Source organism: Hesperophylax consimilis, chromosome 28 (genome assembly GCF_061612785.1).
Source record: "Hesperophylax consimilis isolate HC1 chromosome 28, BYU_Hcon_1.0, whole genome shotgun sequence".
In the NCBI taxonomy this organism is placed as follows: domain Eukaryota; kingdom Metazoa; phylum Arthropoda; class Insecta; order Trichoptera; family Limnephilidae; genus Hesperophylax; species Hesperophylax consimilis.
The window spans coordinates 10,852,256-10,875,774 of NC_142863.1; the positions used below are offsets into that span (position 1 = coordinate 10,852,256).

Sequence of the window (23,519 nt, forward strand, 5' to 3'; positions counted from 1 at the left end):
AGGGCCAGGGATTTTCGTGATAATTAATTGTGGGGGGGAGAGGGCTAGGGAATTTCGTGATAATTAATTGTGGGGGGCTAGGGAATTTCGTGATTAATTAATTGTGGGGAGGGCTAGGGACTTTCGTGATAATTCATTGTGGGGGATGGCTAAAGAATTTCGTGATAATTAATTGGAGGGAAGGGGGCTAGACAATTTCATGATAATTAATTCCCCACAAATTTTTTTGCCATATTTGAATATTTCGGGATTTTCACAAGAATATTTGTAATTTTGAAACTATTCCACGAGGACCCCCCCGCAGGTCGATCGACATTCCTCATATATTATTTGTTAGTTCTTCTTTTCGTCACCTGAAAAGAAAAGTTTCTGCATGTATTACTAAAGAAAATGCATAAAATAAGATATTCATTTTCTAGATTGAGGGCCAGTTTGATTGACAGAGCATTGACTGAATTCTTTCATAAGTTTTGATAAATTGAAATGTTCTGAATAATCGACAATATGTACTACTATGACAGAATCACACCAACCTAACTTAATTTTTCCAGAATCAGACCAGGAGCTGTTTGAAGATAATCCCGAGGAATATATGCGACGCGACATTGAGGGGTCCGACGTGGAGACCAGGCGGCGTGCCGCCTGCGACCTTGTCAAGGTTCTGTCCATCAATTTCGAAGAGAAGATCTTCCAGATATTTGGACAGTATGTGCAGGTAAACACTATTTTAATTATTATTGTTTTATAATGGAGTGGTGACAATACTTTGGTTATTTATATAACAAAGTAAGTTTGTAGATTAGTGATATTATACATTTATCCATACATTGTCATGTATTGACCCGGAATAATGCCTCGACACATTACCAAAAAATTTTCATAATTATATTATTTCTGTGTAAGTGCACAAAGCTAAAAATGCTTTAACATAGATAAATGAACAATTTTATTTTTATCAGCAACGGGTTATTTTTTTGTCTTGGAAACACATTTTTTTTTTATAAAGAAAGACAAATATTCCCAGGTTACGAATAACCTGACAATATTTGATAATCTCCTACTACCACCACAGTAAGCGGAAAATGTTGCTTGTGTTGTAATGGAGGACTTTGCCAGCCGAGGAATTGAACACCCGACGCCCCGACCCAATCGCGATGTCAACTCACCCACCGACCGGTCATAAAAAGGTTTTTTTTTAAATCTTTGTGTAAGATACTTATATTTTTTTGAATTGTAATTGTAGATTCATTATCATAATAAACAACAGTATTCAACTCATAAGCAGTGATAGACAATCATACCAATACAAGAAGTAATAAAAAATGTTGTTTTTGGTAGGCGATGCTGGCACGGCATGCCGCCTCCCCAGACGGTAGCCAGTGGCGTGCCAAGGACGCTGCACTGTTCCTTGTGACTTCGCTGTCAGCTCGAGGGCGCACTCAGCGGGCGGGGGTCACCTCCGTGTCGGCGCTGGTCAGCCTGCCCAACTTCTGCCAGGACCACGTCATGCCGGACCTGGCCTCCGCAGGTATGCCTTTCGTCATCATTATCCTCAGGGCGCTGTATCCCAGGATGCCAAACGCTCTCCACTAACAGCACTGTCAGTCCTCAGTCCTATTTTGAAGATTCGATAATTTAAGAATGCACCTAGTATAGTAATCACCTAGTAAAATTGTAACTTCATCTGTACCAAACGAAGAAGAAACTCCCATTTCTCTTCCGCAAACTCCGTTTGGAGTAGTTACAGTAGAACCTCGTTAATTCGAAATTTTATGAAAAAAAAAGACGCCCAAAATCGAGTTTCTCGACTGCCCCTTCAAATCCGGGATATCTTAGGAGTAAATTCCTATTAATACGAATTATTCCTTTATTTTTGTGGCAGATTATCGTCGCGGCCGGCCTTTTAAATTCAGATATTTGTAAAACCATGACATATTTCCGTGTAAAATGTAATTTCTAAGCCGTTCAAACTCGGATATTCGAAATAAATTGGAAAAAATACGACAATCCAGTAAATCGATTCAGATTTACAAAATAAAAATACTTATTAGGATGATATATAACCACGTAAAAATACATTTTTTCGGCATTTTACCGCCACGACTGTCTTTTAGATTCAGATTTACGAAATTTTTTGATTTATTTTCGCAAAAATCAAATTTTTCGAATTAAATAAATTTGTGATAACGAATTAAAGAATTTCGAATTAAAAAACAATTTTGTATGAAAAAAATTTTTGTGGATATTTTTTCACAAATATTTCGAATTACGCGTTTTTACAAATTAAAGGGGTTCTACTGTACTATGAACGGACTATGGGCAGTGTACCAGACAGCAGAGGATTACCTAAAATGTTAAAATGCTCGCAGGACAAAACCGTGGAACCGGTCAGCGGCTGAGTTGGCATCGCGTTTGGGTCCCGCCCAGGCCTAGTGTGTTCAATTCCTCGGCTGGCTAAATCCTCCATCACAACACAAGCAATATTTTCCGCTTACTGTGGTGGTAGTAGGAGATTTTCAAATATTTTCAGGTTATTTGTAACCCGGGAATGTTTGTATCTCTTTTAAAAAAATATATATATCCAGGATAAAGTCCTGAATTTACGAGATACCTGAATTCGGTGGAATGAAATGAAAAAAAATTATCTTCCTACTTCACTGAGGTGCTTAAACTTCACACCTGCTTGCTTGCTAGTTTATACAGTCAAACACCCTATAATATTAATAATACCTCCAACTTCTGATGGCAACATGCTACACTAGCGCTTCCTAGCGGCAAGAGTTGTGTACTTTGGTTTTCTCTCATACATTTTAATGGATTTTATGTGGAATGTATTCTTTATTTTATTTTAATAAATTAGATAAATCTAAATATCCGTAAACTGCACACAATATATTGATCAAAATAAATTTAGAAAGTGCAAAACACCACCACCAAGTACTAAATAAATTCAATTTGCCACCATTCAAAGGAATGGCAAAGGCAATATGTTATCCTGCGCCTATTGAGGCCAGATTTGTTGATATTGCCACTATTTCACTGGAGTTGGACCTATTATTAATATTATAGGGTATTCGATTCAGTTAGTAAGTGATTGGGTATCTCATCACAATGACAATTCAACACACTTACAAAAAGTGATATAAAGTCATGAAAAGTGATAAAACAAACACTATTTTAAGCTTGTAATGACTCTTATATCACTTTTTAAAGTTGTGTTGAATTTTCATTTTGATTAAATATCATGGAACTGCGATTTAAACCTGTATGCCATGAGAAAGTGCATAATTTTTTTAACAAAATCACTTGTACTTGAAAAACTTTAGAGTTCATTTTTGATTACCCTTAAAAAGGGTCTGTTGTTCCAAAGGTTAAACGAAGGCATACTATTAGAACATGGTATCTATTAATGCAAACTGCTCAGTTCAGCATGTTTCTGTAGGGGAATGTGTGGATGCACGGTTCGGTAGGAAACTGTGCTGGTGTGGGTGTCGAGTGCGATTCGGCAATCCTCGGCAATGCTCCTGCATTGATGCGAGTCATTCTGTATCGAATCGCGCACTCGCCAACAGCATAAAAATTACCTCTTAATCCTGCTCAAACAGTATCATTTTATATAATTTGCAGTCAACATAACTCCGGTGCTGAAGGCGGACGCTATTAAATACATCATGACCTTCCGCTCCTTGCTGCCCAAAGAACAGGTGCTCTCCGCTGTACCCAATCTGGTAACTACACCCACTTCTTACCCGACATTGTAATTTAAGAAACTTTAGTGTGGCAACACTTCTTACTCTGTGCAGAAACTGGCGGTTCCATTGTTAGATTCCCCTGTCTTTGAAACACAGACGTCAGTTGGGAATGATGTCTTTGTTCTACCTGTATTTAATGGACGATGCTCTGAAAACTAGCATCTTTGATGCCTTCGGCAATGGTGCATAGCCAATACATCAAACAAGTGCCCAACATTTGTACACAGTTGACATTAACCACATGAGAATGGATCCCTTCTATGACTCGTTCTTGTGTGAGTCTATGAGTTTCACAGAACCGTTGAACCAATTGACCCTGATGGCAGCACCATTGCGGAGTATTGTGGAGAAATTTATTTTACTATTATTAATTGTTAAGTCAAATGGTTTAAAATTGCGTGCAACTCTTTACACTTCAAAACCATTTAAAAAGACTTACGGACGTTGTTCCCAATTCTACTGATCAACTGCTGAGCCGTAATTTATGCTCAAAAATGTTCAAACTCACAACTATGCTCTTTCCAACGGAAAGGTGACAACTGAGCGATCAACCAAATTTAAGGAAGCTAAACTACTGGATTAAGCCTGCCTCAGTAAATGAATAGTTATAAAAAGTGTCGACAGAGTGAAAAATATTCGCTAGGCATTAAAGTCAATCTAACACTTTATTTTTAACATATTTCATACGCTTGTTTAAAAATGTATAAAATATCTGTTTACGTATTACAGTATTTAAAAAAATATATGCATTGATAATAAATACAATAATGAATTCGTCAATATTAATTAAGCATTGAAAGTTTTTACTTTGATGTCATTTTATTGTATATGAAAGTGGGAGGGGCCACTTAAGATAATCAAGAGTAAAGATGTTTGGACACAGGCGAATCGAACTTTACTGAACAAATCACTTGGCTGATCGGACCCTGAGATTGATCGTTCGAAATGTTGGGAAAAACGGCCATTATTCTACTATTACTTAATTTAATCCTGCCACTAAAGTTAGACAGTAAATATTGTTCCTCTTTTTTTGAACAATTACCATTTGAAACAATCTGATAATTTATCCGTAGATCCGCCACCTGGAAGCGGAGAGCGGTGTAGTGTGCTCGTACGCAGCCAGCTGCCTGGAGAAGGTACTCCAACTCCTCGGCAAGGTGGACCAGCTGGATGCGCTGGCCCCAAGCATGCTGGTGGCACTGATGGGGCTCATGCAGCGCCCGCAGCACCAGGAGAATGACTATGCCATGAAAGGTAAGGTTTTATTAAATTATCTCAGACATATTATAGTAATAATAATAGCATGGCATTTATATAGCGCAGTTTATTGTCATTTTACTTCAAGTGCGCTTTACTATAACAAACTTAAAAACGGTAATTTAGTATTAGTGGTCATGTTCTTAAAATTATTCCTACAGTGTGCCTTACCCAATACAAATCTAATAATATAACACCAAATGTACAGTTTATACAAAGCGACGACAAAACAAAGAATAACAAAAACAGTGCTATTATAGCACAGGACAAAACAAGAACATTAAAACTAAAGCATAATATAAAACAGGAGGCAGTTTGTGCTCAGAAATGAGAATCTTCTGAGCAGACATTTAAAAAAGGTACAATAAGGAGGCAACCGAAACCAAACAATTAACGGAAGTTTGAGAATATTTTTGAGAATATAGATTTATGAATAGTAAGATTTTTTAAATAATTTTATTTTTAAAGCCTGTTTAAATTCAGCCAAATTCTGGAGATTAGTAAGAGCTGAGGGAAGTCTATTACAGATGAGCGGGCCTGTTACACGAAAAGAGCGATCATAGTAAACATATATATCTAGACATCGCTTACCAATTGAAAAATGATCCTGAATTTGCACTTTACGGAAGAGTATCGGTTTTTAAAAACATTTATCGCAGTCAAACATTGTTTTTTGCCTTTTGTCCCGGTAACAGAATGAGATTTTTATTGAGATAATTTTTGAAATAAAAAATTTATGCAGTTGACCTTTTGAAGGCAGAGTAGTCAAAATATGTACCCACCCCTTACTTTTGGGTGAGAATTTTCAGAACTTTGTGCAAATTATCTTGATGGGTTTTGTTCAAATATCGGGATGTTTTAATTGTTTTTGTGATTGTTTTCTGTTATATAATGTATCTTATTATTTATTTCATGTTTATATCGTAAGACGTTTCCCCAGAATACCTAACTTTATCGAAAAAATAATCGAATATCTCCCATTTCGGAGACAACTGTCAAAATATTTTTTTTAAAGGATTACATAAACTGGTTTTATTATTTCTACATATACCTGAATACTTACCCTACAAGAAAAACAACAATCAAAGGGTGTTCTGATCCAGTGGTGATCTTTATACTACATTGAAAAACAACAATCAAAATGTGTTGTGATCTAGTAGTGATCTGTATACTACTTTAAAAAATAACAATCAAAGAGTGTTCTTATCCGGTGGAGATCTTTATACTACTTTGAAAAACAACAATCAAAGGGTGTTCTGATCTTGTGGAGATCTTTATACTACTTTGAAGAACAACAATCAAAAGGTGTTCTGATCTGGTGGTGATCTTTATACTACTTTGAAAACTCAAATTTTTTTCGTTTACGTTAAATAAACGGTAGAACCTACAGTGATATTAGCTGATTTTTTCCTTCATAAATTTTTTCGAAGCATAAGGGTTAAAATTCCACTGCAAAAAGCTCCAGGATGGACGGTACTAGAGCTCACACATTAGAGCGTCAAACACAGGTGTAAAAAGTTGAGCGCACATGTGCTCGAAAATCAGGTCACTGGTTAAACATTTTTAAGATGAGCCTACCGCCGGCTTGACATTGACAATTTAGCAATCTGAATACTACTTAAAAAAATATGTACAACATAAATCGATTCGAGTCAGCGTTTTCAAAAAACTACCAGTTGACTGGCAAACTGAAGGCATTGTTGCGCGTGAATGTATGGGTATGTGACGTGCGTATATCCAAGTTACATCAGTAGTTTCGTCACAAACTTAGTGCTCAATGATGGCTTTGCATACGGCGATGCAGCACAGTTGTACATGAATTTGGGTTGTTAATCTGTGTTTCATCTCGCTTTAAATCTCATGTTCTTTTATAGACTATACATTATGTATCCCATCAAGAACAACATTGACCATTGAACTTATTTTTGGTCTTTCAGCTGTGATGCGCGCCCTGGCCGTTCTCCAGGAGTCATGCGTCCCGGCCATGGGCACCCTGCTTCCGCAGCTGGCACAGACCCTCACCATCGTCACAAAGAACCCGTCTCGCCCACACTTCAACCACTTCCTATTCGAATCCCTGTCTTTATCCATCAAGTAAGTAGAAGTTATTTAAATTAACATGACATGTATAAAATAAGATTAGTCTACGGTTGTGAGATGTGGTGGGTAACCCAAAATAAAAAAAATAAAAATTAGACCTACATTCTCTATGTAAAATGGGTCCACATCTACTGATGTCAGAATACATAGACCTGCCCTAAAGACAAATTTGTGTACCATTTCGACTACCCAGAGGCAACCACGTGACAACCTGTTTTGGCACCAGCAGGGTTTGCGCATTTATTGAATAAAATTTGTTACCATTTGTATTTCAACACATTTCAGAATAACTCTGCAATTAAGGTTTTCTGTGCATTAAAACTGTGTAAATATATAAATGGTGAAGACACTAATCACTTATATCGCATTAATTTACTAACAAAGCCTTATTTTATTTAATTTTAAGCTTATTCCACTTCCAAATGCATAAGCTATTGCAGCGAATGACACGCATACTCGTATAAGTATAAGTATAGCGGTGCAAAATACAAATTGATAGTTTAGTGCGGTGAGTGAATTATACGACAATTGCAAAAGGGAATCTATTTACTCATACAAATTATTTTGTTTTTGTTAATAAGTAAAACCTTTTTTAAAAGATCTGTAATTTTAAGTTCCCACAAGGGACGGAACTAAAAATTACAGAACTTTAGAAATTTATTCGCAAGTTACAACCACCCCATTGCCCCGCTCATGTTAGTTTCTTCCTCTCACCCTTAATTGCATATTTGTTGTTTCTTTTTTCTGTGATCATCCAGAACTAAAATGAACCACGAAGTTTAAAATTTAATTACGCATGAGACTATTGTAAGATTCTGTAGATTCAAAAGATTGAAATTGGCGGTAGATGTTGAAAAAATTCCAGATGATACGACATCGAAAATCATGTGCGAGTGGGTGATTAAATGAAAGGGATCCAGATCTAGACCAAGGAATAGGTGGATGGAGGGTGCGGAAAATGATGATAACGGAGGATACGAAGGACTGAGGGTTGGAGGAGAATGGTGAGGAAACGCAGCGATTTGAAATGTAGAGCCGTAGTGAAAAAGAATTATCACAACCTTACCTGAGCCTGTAACTTAGACTTATGGGTAAATCGGGAGTGTCAGTAAGGCAGACATCTTTATTCTAATACATAATGTAATTATTGTTTGTGTTGTTTACAGAATTATTTGCAAATCTAATCCAGCTGCAGTGGACTCATTTGAAGACGCCTTATTCCCAATATTCCAGGAAATCCTGCAGCAAGAAGTGCAAGGTCAGTTGTTACTTACTCACTCTTTCAACTCACAATATGTCACCATTTTCCCCACATCCATGGAAACTCCGGGAATAAACAAAACACTGTAGACTTTTTACTGAAGTAAATTATAATCAAAGTCAATGTTCCCGTATTGGAAGGTGGTAGAGATATTTCTGAGCCCTTGACCTTGAATAGTAGTGTTATTAATCTTGATGATATTGTAGATCTCTACAATATCAGCAGCTGCACAAATATTCTACTAATGCCCACTGTGTTCAGCACAGCTAACTACTATCTGAATGTATCACAGTTTAAGTATTCTTTTTCTGTGGCAAGAAGGAAATATGCAAAGTCTGCAAATACAGGGTTTTCCAATAAGAAGTGTTATTTTGAATAGCCTGCTATTTCGGTAGATGTTACTTTTGAAGCTGTCATTTTTTGACATTTGACAAGTAGAAACTACGCCATTAATGAACATGGAACGATGCACGCTTCAACAACGCATTGAAATTATTAAAATTCACTTGAGGAATCAAATGCAAATCATCTTGAGTGATGAGGCCCATTTTCACCTCGGTGGCTTCGTCAACAAGCAAAATTGTCGCATCTGGGGCTTGGAAAACCCAAGAATTATTGTTAAAAAGCCTCTCTATCCTCAACGTGTGACTGTTTGGGGCGGTTTATGGTCCGGCGGAGTCATTGGACCTTACTTTTTCGAAAATGAGGCCGGAGCAACAGTTACGGTGAAAGGATTGCGCTATCGAGAGATGATTAATGATTTTTTATGGCCGGAATTGGATGGTATTGATCTGGACAACGTTTACTTTCAACAAGACGGCGCTACGTGCCACACAAGCAACGAAACCATTGATCTTTTCCGATTGAATATCAAAATAACACCTCTTATTGGAAAACCCTGTATGTACTATAAAATAAAGCATTGCAAATACAGTGCAACCCGCTGAATCTTTGTGATTTTGGGATCATTTCCTATTTTTCAATGCTCATTCTGATAACCTAACCTTTACAATGCTGTACTTTTCAATGCAATCGATCCCATCATACGGTTCGTTTTGACCAAATTAATGTTTACAATTTTAACCTTCCCCTAACCATGTAAAAGAAAACCTTTGTGTTGTTGTCTTGTAACGTGGTGTTACCGTGGAAAATTTAGATCTTATTACACGTTTTCCAAATAAGTTTACATACATAATAGGCTTAGTTTTCTGTTTATTACGTAAATAAATGTAGTTTTCATTGTCAATATGTTTTATTTCAGAATTCATGCCGTACGTGTTCCAAATGCTGTCGCTCCTCCTGGAGCAGCGCCTGGTGACAGCCAATGGCGCGGCCGGCGACGTTGGGGGTCCCTACATCGGGCTAGTGGGCTGCCTGCTGGCGCCCCCGCTGTGGGACAAGCCCGCCAACGTGCGCCCCCTCGTCAGGCTGTTGTGTGCCCTCACGGCTGCTGCTCACCCGCAGCTGCAGAGGGATAACCGACTGGTTAGTCTTACATACTACTTCTAGCGTTGTTGGAGATCAAAGTGGAATGCTTAAGTTATTTACCTAGTTGACTTCATTGTTAATCTTTTGATTCAATGCAGATGTGCCTCTGGGGAACTGCCCCGTTTGTGCATCATATACTGTGCACAGTGACTGTTATGCAGTGGCAATTGAATTAGAAATAATCAATTGTCTTTGGAGTTAATTATTGCTATTATTATTTAATGAGCAGGTTGCATTCTGCGGATGCGCTCATATCTGATTTTACAACAAGTTTAACAGTACATAATTGAGTTGTTTTAAATTTTATAATAAATTAATCCTCTAAATCTAATCTCTAATCCTTCTTCTCTCTAAATCTTCTTCTTCTTTCGTGTGGTGGGGGGGTCAGAGGGGGACATCTAGGTCTGCGAGCCATTCTAGGGCCTCAGACGTCGCCATGTGAACCTCATCAATCCCGCCGGGGTATGAATGGAGCGGGCATTCGTAGACACATGTTCGGTGGTTTGCACCGCACCACAGTCACACATCGCCGACTCTTTAAGGCCCCATCTGTGCATCATGTGGGCATTGCGGCTATGGGAGCACCTTAACCTATTGATGGCAGACCAGGTTTTGCGAGGCAATGAAAACCCATGAGGCTGTGTGGGGTCCTGTATGAGGTGGGCATTTCCCACGTTGGCCGTTTGCCACTCAAGTTTCCACCTATCTCTCTAAATAAGAATCTAATACAACTTTAAATTGTTTTATATTAGGAGCATCAATGTTGTGGAAGTTTGTTCTATGCTTCCACTACTCTAATTGCAAATAAGTGTTTCTTAATTATTGTTGTTGTGCTAAGCTATGATCGATCATTGAATAATGGAGATTGAACATGTCCCAATAATGTGAAAAATAGATCACTCACCGTTTTGTTGAAATCTCTGAACTACTGGATCGATCCTCTAATGCTGACCGCAACTGATATTAATTTTGCGGTATAATAATGTTCGAGGAACGAACAAGGGTTGGGATAGCCGTATTTTAAAGGGCTATTCCACACAGATAAAGCATGGATGAAGCCTATGGCTTATGACAGGCGAATGCGAAAACACAATTCGTAAGGTTAATTCACAGTCAGCTTACCGGGTGGCGAATGAAATCTGCATCTCGAGAATCATCTGTCAGCACTGGAACGGTGATCGTTGTACGGTAGAAGTGTGGCACTGTGCCCTCTGGTTGGAAAAAAGCGGTAATTCACCCTATTCCCAAGAAAGGTGACCGCTCCAACCCGGCCAACTACCGCCCCATAGCGATCACATCAGTTCTGTCCAAAGTGATGGAACGTGTGATCAACGACAAACTGCTCACATACCTCGAGAAGAACAAAATTATCAACGACCGTCAATACGGATTCCGGCGGAACCGCTCGTGCGGTGATCTTCTCGCGTATGTGACGCATGTTTGGGGGTGGTGCCTGGAACGTCACGGTGAGACCCAAACGGTCGCACTAGACATATCCAAGGCCTTTGACCGGGTCTGGCACCGAGGACTTGTCAACAAATTGCATTCTTACGGACTTCCCGCATCCCTGTGTACGTGGATTGCTAACTTTTTAAGGGATAGGTCGATTCAGGCGGTTGCTGACGGTTTCACCTCTTCCTCGCACTCCATAAATGCTGGCGTCCCACAGGGATCGGTTCTGTCTCCGACTTTGTTTTTGTTGCACATCAATGACCTTTTGACATGTGCACCGATTCATTGTTACGCGGATGACAGTACAGTTCATGATAGCTTTTTGTTTGATAAGCCCCCAAAGGGCACACAAACTCCAACGGCTCGGAGGGCTTTGAAGCAGAGAATGGACGGTTATCTCGAGAGTATTTCCTCCTGGGGTAAAAATAATCTCGTCGAATTTAATGTTTCAAAGACCCAATCCTGTCTGATTACGTCTAAAAGGGATCCAAATGATAATCTAGTCTCCTTCAACGGAAGCAATCTTCCGAACAGGCCTTCCATTGAAATGCTTGGTGTAACTATAAGTGACCAGCTCAGGTACGGGGGCTCCATCGAAGCCAGAGTAAAGTTGGCCTCTCAGAAGCTGGGCGTACTGTACAGGGCCCGCAGATACTTTAATAGTACACAACTGCTCACCCTGTACAAATCGCAAGTGCGCCCTACGGTCGAATTTGGCAGCCATCTCTGGTCTGGAGCCCCTAAATACCTGAAAAAAACCCTTGACTCTGTGCAGAAACGGGCGGTCCGTTTGATAGATTCCCCAATCTTAACAAACGGACTGCAATCTTTAGAGCACAGGCGTCAGGTAGGTATGCTGTCCTTGTTCTATCGGTATTACAATGGAAGATGCTCTGAGGAACTAGCGTCATTGATCCCTTCGGCACCGGTGCGTAGTCGGGATACACGCCAAACGCGCGCCCAACATTTGTACACAGTTGACACTTGTCACATGAGAACGGGTCGCTTCTACGATTCGTTCTTAAGTTCAACAGCTCGGCTGTGGAACGAACTGCCGGCCTCTGTGTTTCCTCCCTCCTACAACATGGGACTCTTCAAGACCCATGTTCACTCCTTCCTCTCCACAAAAAGACCCTCCACACAGCATCCCCAAAGATGACATAGGCCCTGAGGGAAATTATTTTCTTCAGGGCCTCCTGTGTGGAGTAAATATAAAAAAAAAAAAAAAAAAAAAGCACTCGTTATTGGTGAATTGGATTACGATAAAATACGTTTAAGGGATTATTCCGATAAATAACCGGCGATAGTATACACATTAGTTTTGAAAGGACGAACGTTTTTTTGTGCGATTGTGCGGCTCACGGCACTCCGTGGTTATAGCTGACGTGTGTGAATTTAAACTGCACAGTTCAAATTCTGACCATACTATTGGTTAGCACACGGCCTGTCAAAAGCAAACAGCGTGACGGAACAAATAATATTGTTTAATTTTAATTGAGGAGATAATCGGTGAAGTGATTTATATAGGCGACATGAGGTCTTCATTAGGCGATTAGATTTTAATTCAGTTGAAGTTTATTATTCCTTTGGCGATTGTATTTGAACTGAACTGCGACAAAGATTTGCAGAGATCAATGATCGTATGTATATAAAAGTATTTAAAAATCACTCAATTTGTTAGTGCCATTCTGTTTGAGAACGAAAACATAGATATTCACATAATCACATATAAAGAATCTGTTAAAAAACCAAAGTCATATCAGTATAGAATTGCATAAACAGCGACCCCGATTGAAACGGATGTGGGATGGTTTCTGTGAAGCCCACGAGAAACCTGGCAGTCCTGTCCTGTTTAATAGTTGGGTCCAAAACAAGGTGTTTGTTTTACATTGTAGCCTTACAATATACTGTTATTGATTGGTGAGCTGTGTGGTGGGCAGTGACATTAGGCATTTTTGCAGCTCTGCCGTGGTTCGCTTGCTATATTTTAGCCTAGTACGTAGTATTCTGGAAAGTGACTCAATAATATGAGGACCCAGTGATGCAACGTACACTTCAATGGTAGACAAAGTACAAAAGAAGTTTCTACGTTATCTTTATCTTAGAGACGTCGGGTACTATCCCTATTTATACCCATCAGCCTTCCTTTCCGGAATGCTAGGTATCGATAGTCTTGTCAACAGGCGGAAAGCTGCGTTGCTGATGATGTCCTATAACTTGTTGAACGGTCATATCAACAATCCAGAAATTTTGAATAAAAATTTATTTTACATCCCTGATAACTTCGCAAGAGCGCTTAGACACAAACCATTCATTCTTCCAAGATGTAGGACTAACTTACCATTAGCAATGCCTCTCGGAAGAATGATAGTCCTTCTAAACTCACTAGCCTCTGACTCCGACATTTTCCACCTGAGTATTAATAAATTTAAATCGCTAATTAGGCAATTATGATTGTGTATTTGTATAATGTATCTTTGTTATTGGAATTTTTTATTCTGTAAATATGCATTTAAAATATAAATAAATAAATTATATGCTCATTCTCAATCCCATATTTTACCTTTTTCATTTGATATTAGCCCTCAACAAATCAGGTCATATCCGGATGAAGAAAGATATTTCTTCTGTATAATTTCAACAGCTGATGTAGATTAAAGAATTGGCCACATTTTAAGCCCGATTCGGTAATATTTCTCCTTTACAGCTAAATTTATTCTTTTATTAATAATTTTGGTTGATCACACGCATATGTGACAACTGCGCGCAGTGGGCTTGACTTTCTAAATCACACATATGCGGTCAGTCGCGGTTGAAGGGTTAACAATATTTACCGGAGTTATTCTGTGTTTGGCATTTTATGTAAAAATATTTTCTTTTATTTGCAGAACGGCATGCTGGGAGTCTTCCAGAAGTTAATAGCATCAAAAGCAAACGACCACGAAGGTTTTCATCTCATTCAGTGCATACTGCAACACTTCCCGCAGTAAGTATTTCTCCAAACATTTTTATTTAGCTAGTGACATTAACCCGTCGTATGCAGACGTCACAACAGTTGTGTCGGCTAATAAAGACGCGCACCGGGGGCATTTTTACTGCCGGTGAGAACCTGGAAAAACATTAAATCTAGTTTGGTGGTTTATGTATTCTTGCAATCTCACCTTGCACTCTCTTCATCCTCAGAATATACCTACCCCATCGGAGATGCTGGTAACAGGATAAAATACATATTAATAGTGACAACACAACATGATCAAAGAATAGGTTAGGTTAAGTTTGTTGCTTGTTCTTTTTTTATTCTTAACTTTTCTTCCAATTTAGGATGCAATTATCCCACAGATAGTTGGGACTCTTTTGTAGGTATTATTTGTGTAAAATACACCTTTTTATAACACTTGAGATGGTTTCAGAGAAGTGATGCAGCCATTCCTGAAACAAGTCATCACGCTGGTGTTCCAGCGCCTCTCGTCTTCCAAGACCACCAAGTTCCTGCGGGGGCTTATTCCGTTCCTGGGATTCTTTGCAGTCAGATACGGGCCTGGCAGTATGGTGGAAATGTTGGAATCTGTACAACCAGGGTAACTTAATCTTTGTTTTTCTACCTTCTAATGCATGGTGTCCGGAAAATCACATTTCAAAAAAACTTTTTTTGAGCATCATTTTGTTTTTTTTTTAAACTTTACAGCCACTAAAGAGTTCAAAAAAACTTTTAGAGCAGGGTGTACGCTTCAACACATTTAAAAAAAAAAAGATTTATTTCAAATTCGACCTGAAAATTGCAAATTTGGACTCGATTTACTTGAAAAGTAAACCTCAAATTAAAAAAGCTATACCTCAAAATTGTCTCCAAATGTGACGTAGATTCACCAGTTTTCCACTTGTACTACGAGTTTCCGGACACCGCGTATAGAAGCTAAGAATACAGGGTAATCTGCTTTAAAAATTCTCATTCGATATCTTCCTGTGCAATTAGCCAATTAAATAATTTATTTAAAAAATTTAAAGAAATAAAAATAATATGAAATGCTGACCTTCGAGGGGTAGTATTTTTTTATTTTGATTTGATAATAATATACAATATTGATGTTTAGTTTTTTTCTCATCACTTTTCTTCAATGTTCTGTTTTATCACGGAACCCAACCATCTAACCGGTTATGATTATGTTGTTGATTGTAGGCTGTTTGGGCTCTACTGCGAGCGCGTGCTGGTGCCGGAGCTGCAGAAAGTGTCGGGGGTCGGAGACAAGAAGCTGGCGGCCGCCGGCTGCACCAAGCTGCTCTGCGAGTGTCCCGCCCTCTACGACAGCACCCAGAAGTACAACTACCTCTGGATTCCAGTGCTGCAGGTAAAATCCCTGAAACTATAATTATAAATAATAATAATAACATCACCGTCAATAATAAAAGCAAAACTTAAAAACACTCGAAATCAGAAAATCCCTATATAGTCATTCTGGTATATTAAATAACCAATTAAATCTATATTATAGTCCTTTTCTAGACACATTTCAGGTAAACCAATCTGTCCTCCCTGTAATACCGCAAATTGCCCCTTTTCTTCTTGACCTCCCACTCCTAAATATTTATATACATCTGTCAGCAGTTTTAGAGCACTTTTTTGACGGTAGTGACTGACATTTTTACGTGTACTGTACTGAAATTTAACCAACCGGAGAATATAATGTAAAATTTCTCAAATTTATTTGTTTGTTTGTTTGATGTCCAGGCGCTGGTGTCTCCTCTGTAGTACTTTTAACTTACCTGTATTGTTTGTTTGTCTGTCTGATGTCCAGGCGCCGGTATCCCCTCTGTAGTACTTTAAACTATATTGTTTGTTTGTCTGTTTGATGTGCAGGCATTGGTTTAACATAATATGTATCTGTATCGTTTGTTTGTCTGTCTGTCTGTCTTGATGTCCAGGCGCTGGTTTCTCCTCAGTAGTACTTTTAACATACCTGTATTGTTTGTTTGTCTGGCCGATGTCCAGGCGCCGGTGTCCCCTCTGTAGTACTTTTAACATATCTATATTGTCTGTTTGATGTGCAGGCAATAGTTTAGCATAATATGTATCTGTATTGTTTGTTTGTCTGTCTGTCTTGATGTCCAGGCGCTGGTTTCCCCTCTGTAGTACTTTTAACATATCTGTATTGTTTGTTTGTCTGTCTGTCTGATGTCCAGACGCCGGTATCTCTCTGTAGCACTTTTAACATATCCATATTGTATGTTTTTCTGTTTGATGTCCAGGCACTGGTTTAGCAAAATATGTATCTGTATTGTTTGTTTGTCTGTCTTGATGTCCAGGCGCTGGTTTCCCCTCTGTAGTACTTTTACCATATCTGCATTGTTTGTTCGTCTGTCTGTCTTATGTCCAGGCCCCGGTATCCCTCTGTAGTACTTTTAACATATCCATATTGTATGTTTTTCTGTTTGATGTCCAGGCACTGGTTTAGCAAAATATGTTTCTATATCGTTTGTTTGTCTGTTGTCCAGGCGCTGGTGTCCCTCCTGGAATTGCCCAGTGACGAGAGCTCGCTGCCTGAGGACCACTGGATCGATGTGGAGGAACCCGTGGGATACGAGGCCGCCTACTGCCAGCTAGCCTCCACCAAGCAAGATAAAATTGATCCACTGCCACGTAAGTCTACTGCTGTAATGATGTGTGATGGATGTAGTTGGAATCTCCTTAAATGAATGCCCACTTGCTTGTTACTAGGACATGGATATGCCATTACAAAATCAGTGCCGCACTAATGAATAAAATGGGGCACAAACACATTAGTTATTCATATATTAAGGATTAACAACACAGAACAGTGAAGAAACAGAACATAAACAACTTAACCTATTATTTTTTCATATTCTGTTTTATCGAGTGACCAACAAAAGTATTCATTTAAAACATTACAAGCTCACTTTAGAAAGTGAATTTGCAAGCTGAAATTTGTTGCATTCTTCCCAGAAATTCCAGTCGGAAGAAACTGAGCAAATTTCATGTTGTCGGAACTCTTCGCTTTAGAGCTTACGCTGCTTCATATATCATGCAAACATATTTCCTACAAACATATTTTCTGCAAACATATTTCCTGTAAACATATTTCCAGCAATCATATTTCCTGCAATCATATTTCTTGTAAACATATAATTCCTGCAAACATATTTCCTGCAATCATATTTCCTGCAAACATATTTCTTGTAGGCATATTTCCTGCAATCATATTTCCTGCAAACATATTTCCTGTAAACGTACAATTACTGCAAACATATTTTCTGCCATCATATTTCTTGTAAATATATAATTCCTGCATCATATTTCCTGCAAACATATTTCTTGTAAACATATTTCCTTCAAACATATTTCCTGCAAACATATTTCTTGCCAACATATTTTCTGCTTCATATTTAAGATTGTCACTATAACATGAGCAGTTGGATGCAATAACAAGTTATGATGAAAATTGCAGTTTTATTTTATTTCAGTACATAAAACAGGCATGATGCCCAAAAATTTACATACAAGGATGTTTTAACCCTTTTGCTGCCCGAATGTAAACACATAATAGATACTCTCACGCCAAGGGTTTTTAGAATTTTTTATATTGCGTCATTATTTATTATCCTCAGCACTTAGAGATTGTAAATTATTACCAAAACAAAAAAAACTTGTTTACGTTACACTCTTGAAAAGTCTAAGCAAGATATCTTTATAAATTGATGCATTATTTGACGAATAAAAACTATCTATGAAACATCAACAAACTTCGACCCGCCGCCATTATCAAATCAGTAATCTCACCAACACATACAGACATACTATAGTAATATCAGTACTCACGTCTCTGAAGTGGGACCTCTGCGACAGCTCAACATTTTTCACGATTCACTCGTGATAATATTATTGTTTAAAATTTCATTATTTATTCAACTTTTATTTACAGTTTCTTATTGTATTAATTATGTTTATAGTTTTTATTCGAATGGTAGACTTAAAAACAGGAATGAATACACAATGCCACATTACACTGGGAACACATATCGAGCCATTTTTCTGCGGCTTTGTTGTTTTGTATTCGCACAAACATGGCCGGCTCTGTATGGCTTGGATTGTTTTGATGTTACCGGTATTGGCTCAGACGTAATCGTGTGTCATGATGAGACGAATGAGGAGTTGAGTCGAGTTGAGTATTTTTAAGGTGTTTTGCGATTAATTGTCTAATCACACATAACTGATAATCGGAGAAGCTCATACCTGAATTTTTTATGCTGTTGTGTACAGTAAAAGAATTTAACAGATATAAGAAAGAGACAATATTCCCTTATTTGGTCATCAGACGAGTCGCGTCGAGCCATGATAGAGGGTTACACAAAAAAAAATATTAGGAAAAACGACAAATTAACACAATAATTAGTTTCTAAACACAGATAATTAAAATAAAATGTATATGATTATTTTTTCACTCGAAAGGCGGATATAACAACTTATTTCATTTAAAATAACAAAACATGTTGATTAACACAAAACTTAGTTGCACTAAAAATATGAGTAGTTAATAAAAACAATTTGTTAAAATAATAACGTTAGAACCACGATTCGTTGCAGATTCTAAGTATTCACGAACCGTCGAGATAAGAAGGAACCACGTGATTCACTAACACAACTACGCGCGCGCGGGGAATTCAAACACTGAGAGGGGAAATATTGTAGTCTCCAGTTTGACGAGGTCATTCATAATATAAACAAAATCATTTGTCACATCTGTGTAGAGATGTCGCTAGATAAAGGTTCAAATTATTTTTTAAGCCCGTGTTTTGCGCCATCTATACAGAAAGTTCCGAGATATCGCAAGATGAAATTAAAATCACGTATGATTGCGCGCGGCAGCGAGGGCCCGGAATCTTGAATCAAACATAGATGCGCACGGCAGCGAGGGCCCGGAATCTTGAATCAAACATAGATGCGCACGGCAGCCTCCGGGTTAATACATCCATGTTTTAGTTTTGTTTAATTTTGAGTAGAGTTTGTTAAAAGTTTTTTGATTTGCATATTATTATTCACTTGTAACTAGTGTTTATACTTTTGCATGTAGCTCCGTATGTGTGTCCTACAGAAGTAAAATTTACACAGCAGATAAAGAAGAATCCAAAATGGCGATGGGAGTAAAATCAGCTTGTGCGCGTTTAAGTTGTTATTATATCCAGCTATCTCTTGTAAAGATTGCTATTAGATTTCATCACCTCTCATTTTTAATCATTATATCATCCCATCTTCTTCGCCTTGTCCTATTCGGGTCGGGGGACCCATTGCTTCGACAAGATGCCTTCAGGCTTCCCTGTCCCGGGCTAATTCAGCGGCCTCCGTCTATAGCAGGTCCAGCCTCTCCTAATAACATCAGCAGTTGCTTTCAATACATTGTCATATAAATAAAATGTTTCCGTGAAAAAACAGAATATGTAGTGATAAAAAACCTAAACTAATTGAATCTTACTTATTACCTATTATTTTTATCTTGTTCCGTTTTGTTTTATTCCATCACCAAATAAAATAACTTATTTGCAGAAATCTCCGAGCCCCGACAGTACCTGGTGGAGTCCCTAGGAGCTCTCAGCAGATCGGGGCCAGGAAGAGTTCCCTCTCTGCTGCAGCCCCTTAATGCAGACCACCGTGCTGTCCTAGACACCTACCTGCAGAGATTCAGCATTCAGATCCTATAATAGTTCTAGAATTACCATAATAAACTGGTTACATTACAAAAAATAACAATGACAAAATAGAACATTGAAGAAAAAAAACAACTCCTAACTTATTTTTTGTCATGTTCTGTTTTATCTGTTTAGCTAATAAACTAATGTTAGTTTTTATAATTTCAGAATTCATGATTTATCCATCTTTGTATTTAGCATTTTCACCCGCTTTCCTGATAGATATTGGATAACGGGTGTGCGCATCACATTTTTTTGTGACATTTATGCATTTTCTGTGAAAATGTACGCACATATATACACATGTAGCGGCCGAAAGGCTAATGATCATTTTTATGATTACTTTTCAATTACTCATATTTTACATTATGAATATAGAAATATCCGAAAGGTTAATATCATTTTTATGATTACTTTTCAATTACTTATATTTTAAATTCTGAATATAGAAATATCCGAAAGGTTAATATCATTTTTATGATCATTTTTCGATTACTCATATTTTAGATTCTGAATATTTCAAACTTCTAAATGGAAACTAACTCATTGTCATAAGGTTTCCCTGCAGGGCAGGCAGAGAGGAACCCAGGGCTGGCCCTGTGCGGGCGCAATTGGAGCCCTGCTCCCGGCGCCGAATTGGCAAGGTGCCAAGGCGCTGATGATACCTAACAATTCTAACACATTGTCTTTGAGATTATTTGTCACAAAAATGGCGCTACATAAAAATTCAAATAATCGGGATATTATTGATTACCGTGATCACCTACCTAGGCGTCTATTGGTTTCGATGCCAGGTGGCGTTTGGCTCAGGGCCAGCCCTGGAGAAACCCTGTAAAGATGTTTTTAAAGAATCCTCTAAAGATAGATGAAACACTGCTGTATAACGTGTTTTTTTCACTATCTAAACATTGTTAATAAAGTAATAGCGAACTCCAGCCAACTTAAACAAATAATAAAGGCCACCTACCGTAAATATTAATACTTTTTATAGTTACAGTAAGTTATGACTATGATTTTGTTTGTCTCAAAAACGGGGGTAAATACTCAGAATTACTGAACAGAACACCATTGTCAATACACACAAATTAATTTGAAAACTAATGGCAACCACGTGAACACAATAAATTTAAAATTTAACGAAATAACTACATACATATTAAAATGCATTATTTTCCATTACCGGTGACTGAATTAGTGTTTTCTCATTGTTATTAAACTAATTCAGAGAGTTTTGAAAATAATTTGTGCATATTGAATGTGTTGAGTAATCTATTAATATAAAGAATACCAGTAGATACGGGGCGGGTAGCGTGCATTTGATATTAATACAAATCTACAGTTTTATTCAGAAATTGATGAAATTTTACACACTTGTCCTTTAAAACCAGAGAAAGGTCACTGTCTATATCTGACTTTGAAGAATTCAACGCCGGTTGCCTTAGTTCTGGATATTTACAAAAATGAGTTAAAGAATTGAATGGCGCTGATGAATCGGGGTCAGATGACATTATTACATCATCCATCAATCAGCCTTACTAAAAAACGTGGTGTAAATATTACGCGGCTCGTAAGGTCAGAACAGTGAAAAAATTGACTTATTACCATTGCGTTAGTTTGGTTAAAACGGTCTTAAACCAGACTCGAGGCCAGCTTTACCCCACCAACGTTGAACGGGCGCGTAAGACGGGACATGTGTTCGTTAACTGGTTGGACACTTGCATGCCCACAGTGTAATTTGTTTAGAACTATCCTAAAAATTTTACCATGCATTTATTTCATTGCTTTAACTGAAAATGATCAATATCGGTGAGAATGGCTGATATTGAACCGAACCCAGGATTTTATGTCGGCAGTTTCGCTATTCTCGCCACGTTGTACGATCTTAACCCATCCTCGGATAATGCTGCGATTATTGTACTGTGTTGTTACTAATGATCTTCAGTTAACACTAGAGATAAATCGATAAAAGTGTGTTGGGGGCGTGTTCGTGTGTCTAAAAGAGTTAACTCAATTTTTGCTTATCGATGATATACAGGGTGTATCGGCACGTACCCGACTAACTTTAACCAGCTATTCCTTAGCATATTTGGAGTAAAAAATCTTATGTGCACTTTGCTGTCCGGTAACGTTTTTTTTTAATAAAAAATTTATTATTCATATTTTCACCACATGTCACCACTGTTTTATCCTTTGTCAAAGTTTGAAAACCCATCTGGAAAATATTTTATTCGAATTCCGTTGAATAATGCACGTGTGTACCTATATTGGCGCACACTTACAATCACAACGAAATGGCACGGCACCATTCGTCTCATTTTTAACTATTATTATTTAGTGTGTGCGAAAGAGCGAAGACGCTTATTGACATACTTGCTTATAGCAGCTGTTGAACACGAAACGCAATGCCAATGACAGTGATGTGGTGTGGAAATTTTAATTTTTTTTTGTTTTTAATTGAAAAAAAAATGCTACCGGACAGCAAAGTGCCCATAACATTTTTTACTCCAAATGTGCTAATGAATAGCTGGTTAAAGTTTGTCGGGTTAGTGCCGATACACCCTGTATATTGAACAGTTTACAAATTTCATTGACCTATCTGGGGCCAAGGAATCAAAAAGTCTCATGTAAACTGGCAACATTAGTTTTCTTTCATATTGGCATAGATAGGTATAATCCGTTTAGTGCATAGATAATAGTGACAATTGAGATAGGCCATGAATCATTAAAAATATGAAACTGAAAAAAAAATTATTACACGGCCTCCATGGTGTTAGTTTCCCAGGTACACCCTCACCTTCATCTCCCCCATCCCCTTTCCATCCCCACTACCTTCAGGCTCACAACATACCCCCAATTGGGGGTGCCATACTATTGCTATCTCCAGGCGGTTAGGAGCAGTTGGGAGTATTCACATTGAAAAAAAATTAAACTGCATGCACAACATGCGTCGCCAACATCGTCCAACCATACTACTGCAAATCGCAACTATGCACAGCCGCGCATCCCAACTTTGTTTCTACCTACACATCAAAATCATAACTTTCATTGGATTCACCGCTTTGTTTGGTCGCAGTTTAGCGTCAGTCGGTGCGCTTCCAATGCCATATTTCCCTTTGTTTGTATTATCTATGGTCTTGACACAATGAATATTGTGACATAACTTTTATTAAGATGTAGTATTAGGCTTTTGTTTTTATCATTTGTAATTAAGAATGGACGTCTTGTGAAATCCTGGCGGAATTTATGAAAACAGTCGAGTCCCCCATCTCGGCTACGCGTAGCTCCTTGTAAAATATGATATTATGTATTAACTAATTATTAGGTTTTTGTAAGTTTCGTATTAAATAACTGATGTCGTTATAATGAATTCCGCTGTGATCCATTCTCTAGTAAGAATGCGGTGTATTGTTAATAAAATATACTTGATTTTATAAAAAAAATGGTTTTATTTTGTAATCTATCTACACAATACAATGTTTTATATTTTGTAATTTATCTTTACAATACAATGG

The 23,519-nt window shown here is 37.9% G+C and overlaps 1 protein-coding gene across 1 annotated transcript in view; it reads left to right on the top strand.

The window, feature by feature from the left end:
* Positions 1 to 23,433, top strand: part of Cse1 (chromosome segregation 1) — a 42,754-nt gene extending 19,321 nt beyond the window's left edge. Inside the window, exons 8-19 of the mRNA XM_089648470.1 lie at positions 552 to 715; positions 1,339 to 1,528; positions 3,628 to 3,728; positions 4,826 to 5,006; positions 6,947 to 7,103; positions 8,276 to 8,367; positions 9,632 to 9,855; positions 14,199 to 14,296; positions 14,721 to 14,888; positions 15,488 to 15,656; positions 16,801 to 16,945; positions 19,865 to 23,433. Of these exons, the coding sequence (XP_089504596.1) occupies positions 552 to 715; positions 1,339 to 1,528; positions 3,628 to 3,728; positions 4,826 to 5,006; positions 6,947 to 7,103; positions 8,276 to 8,367; positions 9,632 to 9,855; positions 14,199 to 14,296; positions 14,721 to 14,888; positions 15,488 to 15,656; positions 16,801 to 16,945; positions 19,865 to 20,019 (1,844 nt within the window). The 3' untranslated portion in view covers positions 20,020 to 23,433. The remainder of the gene's footprint in view (positions 1 to 551; positions 716 to 1,338; positions 1,529 to 3,627; positions 3,729 to 4,825; positions 5,007 to 6,946; positions 7,104 to 8,275; positions 8,368 to 9,631; positions 9,856 to 14,198; positions 14,297 to 14,720; positions 14,889 to 15,487; positions 15,657 to 16,800; positions 16,946 to 19,864) is intronic.
* Positions 23,434 to 23,519: the final 86 nt, after the last annotated feature.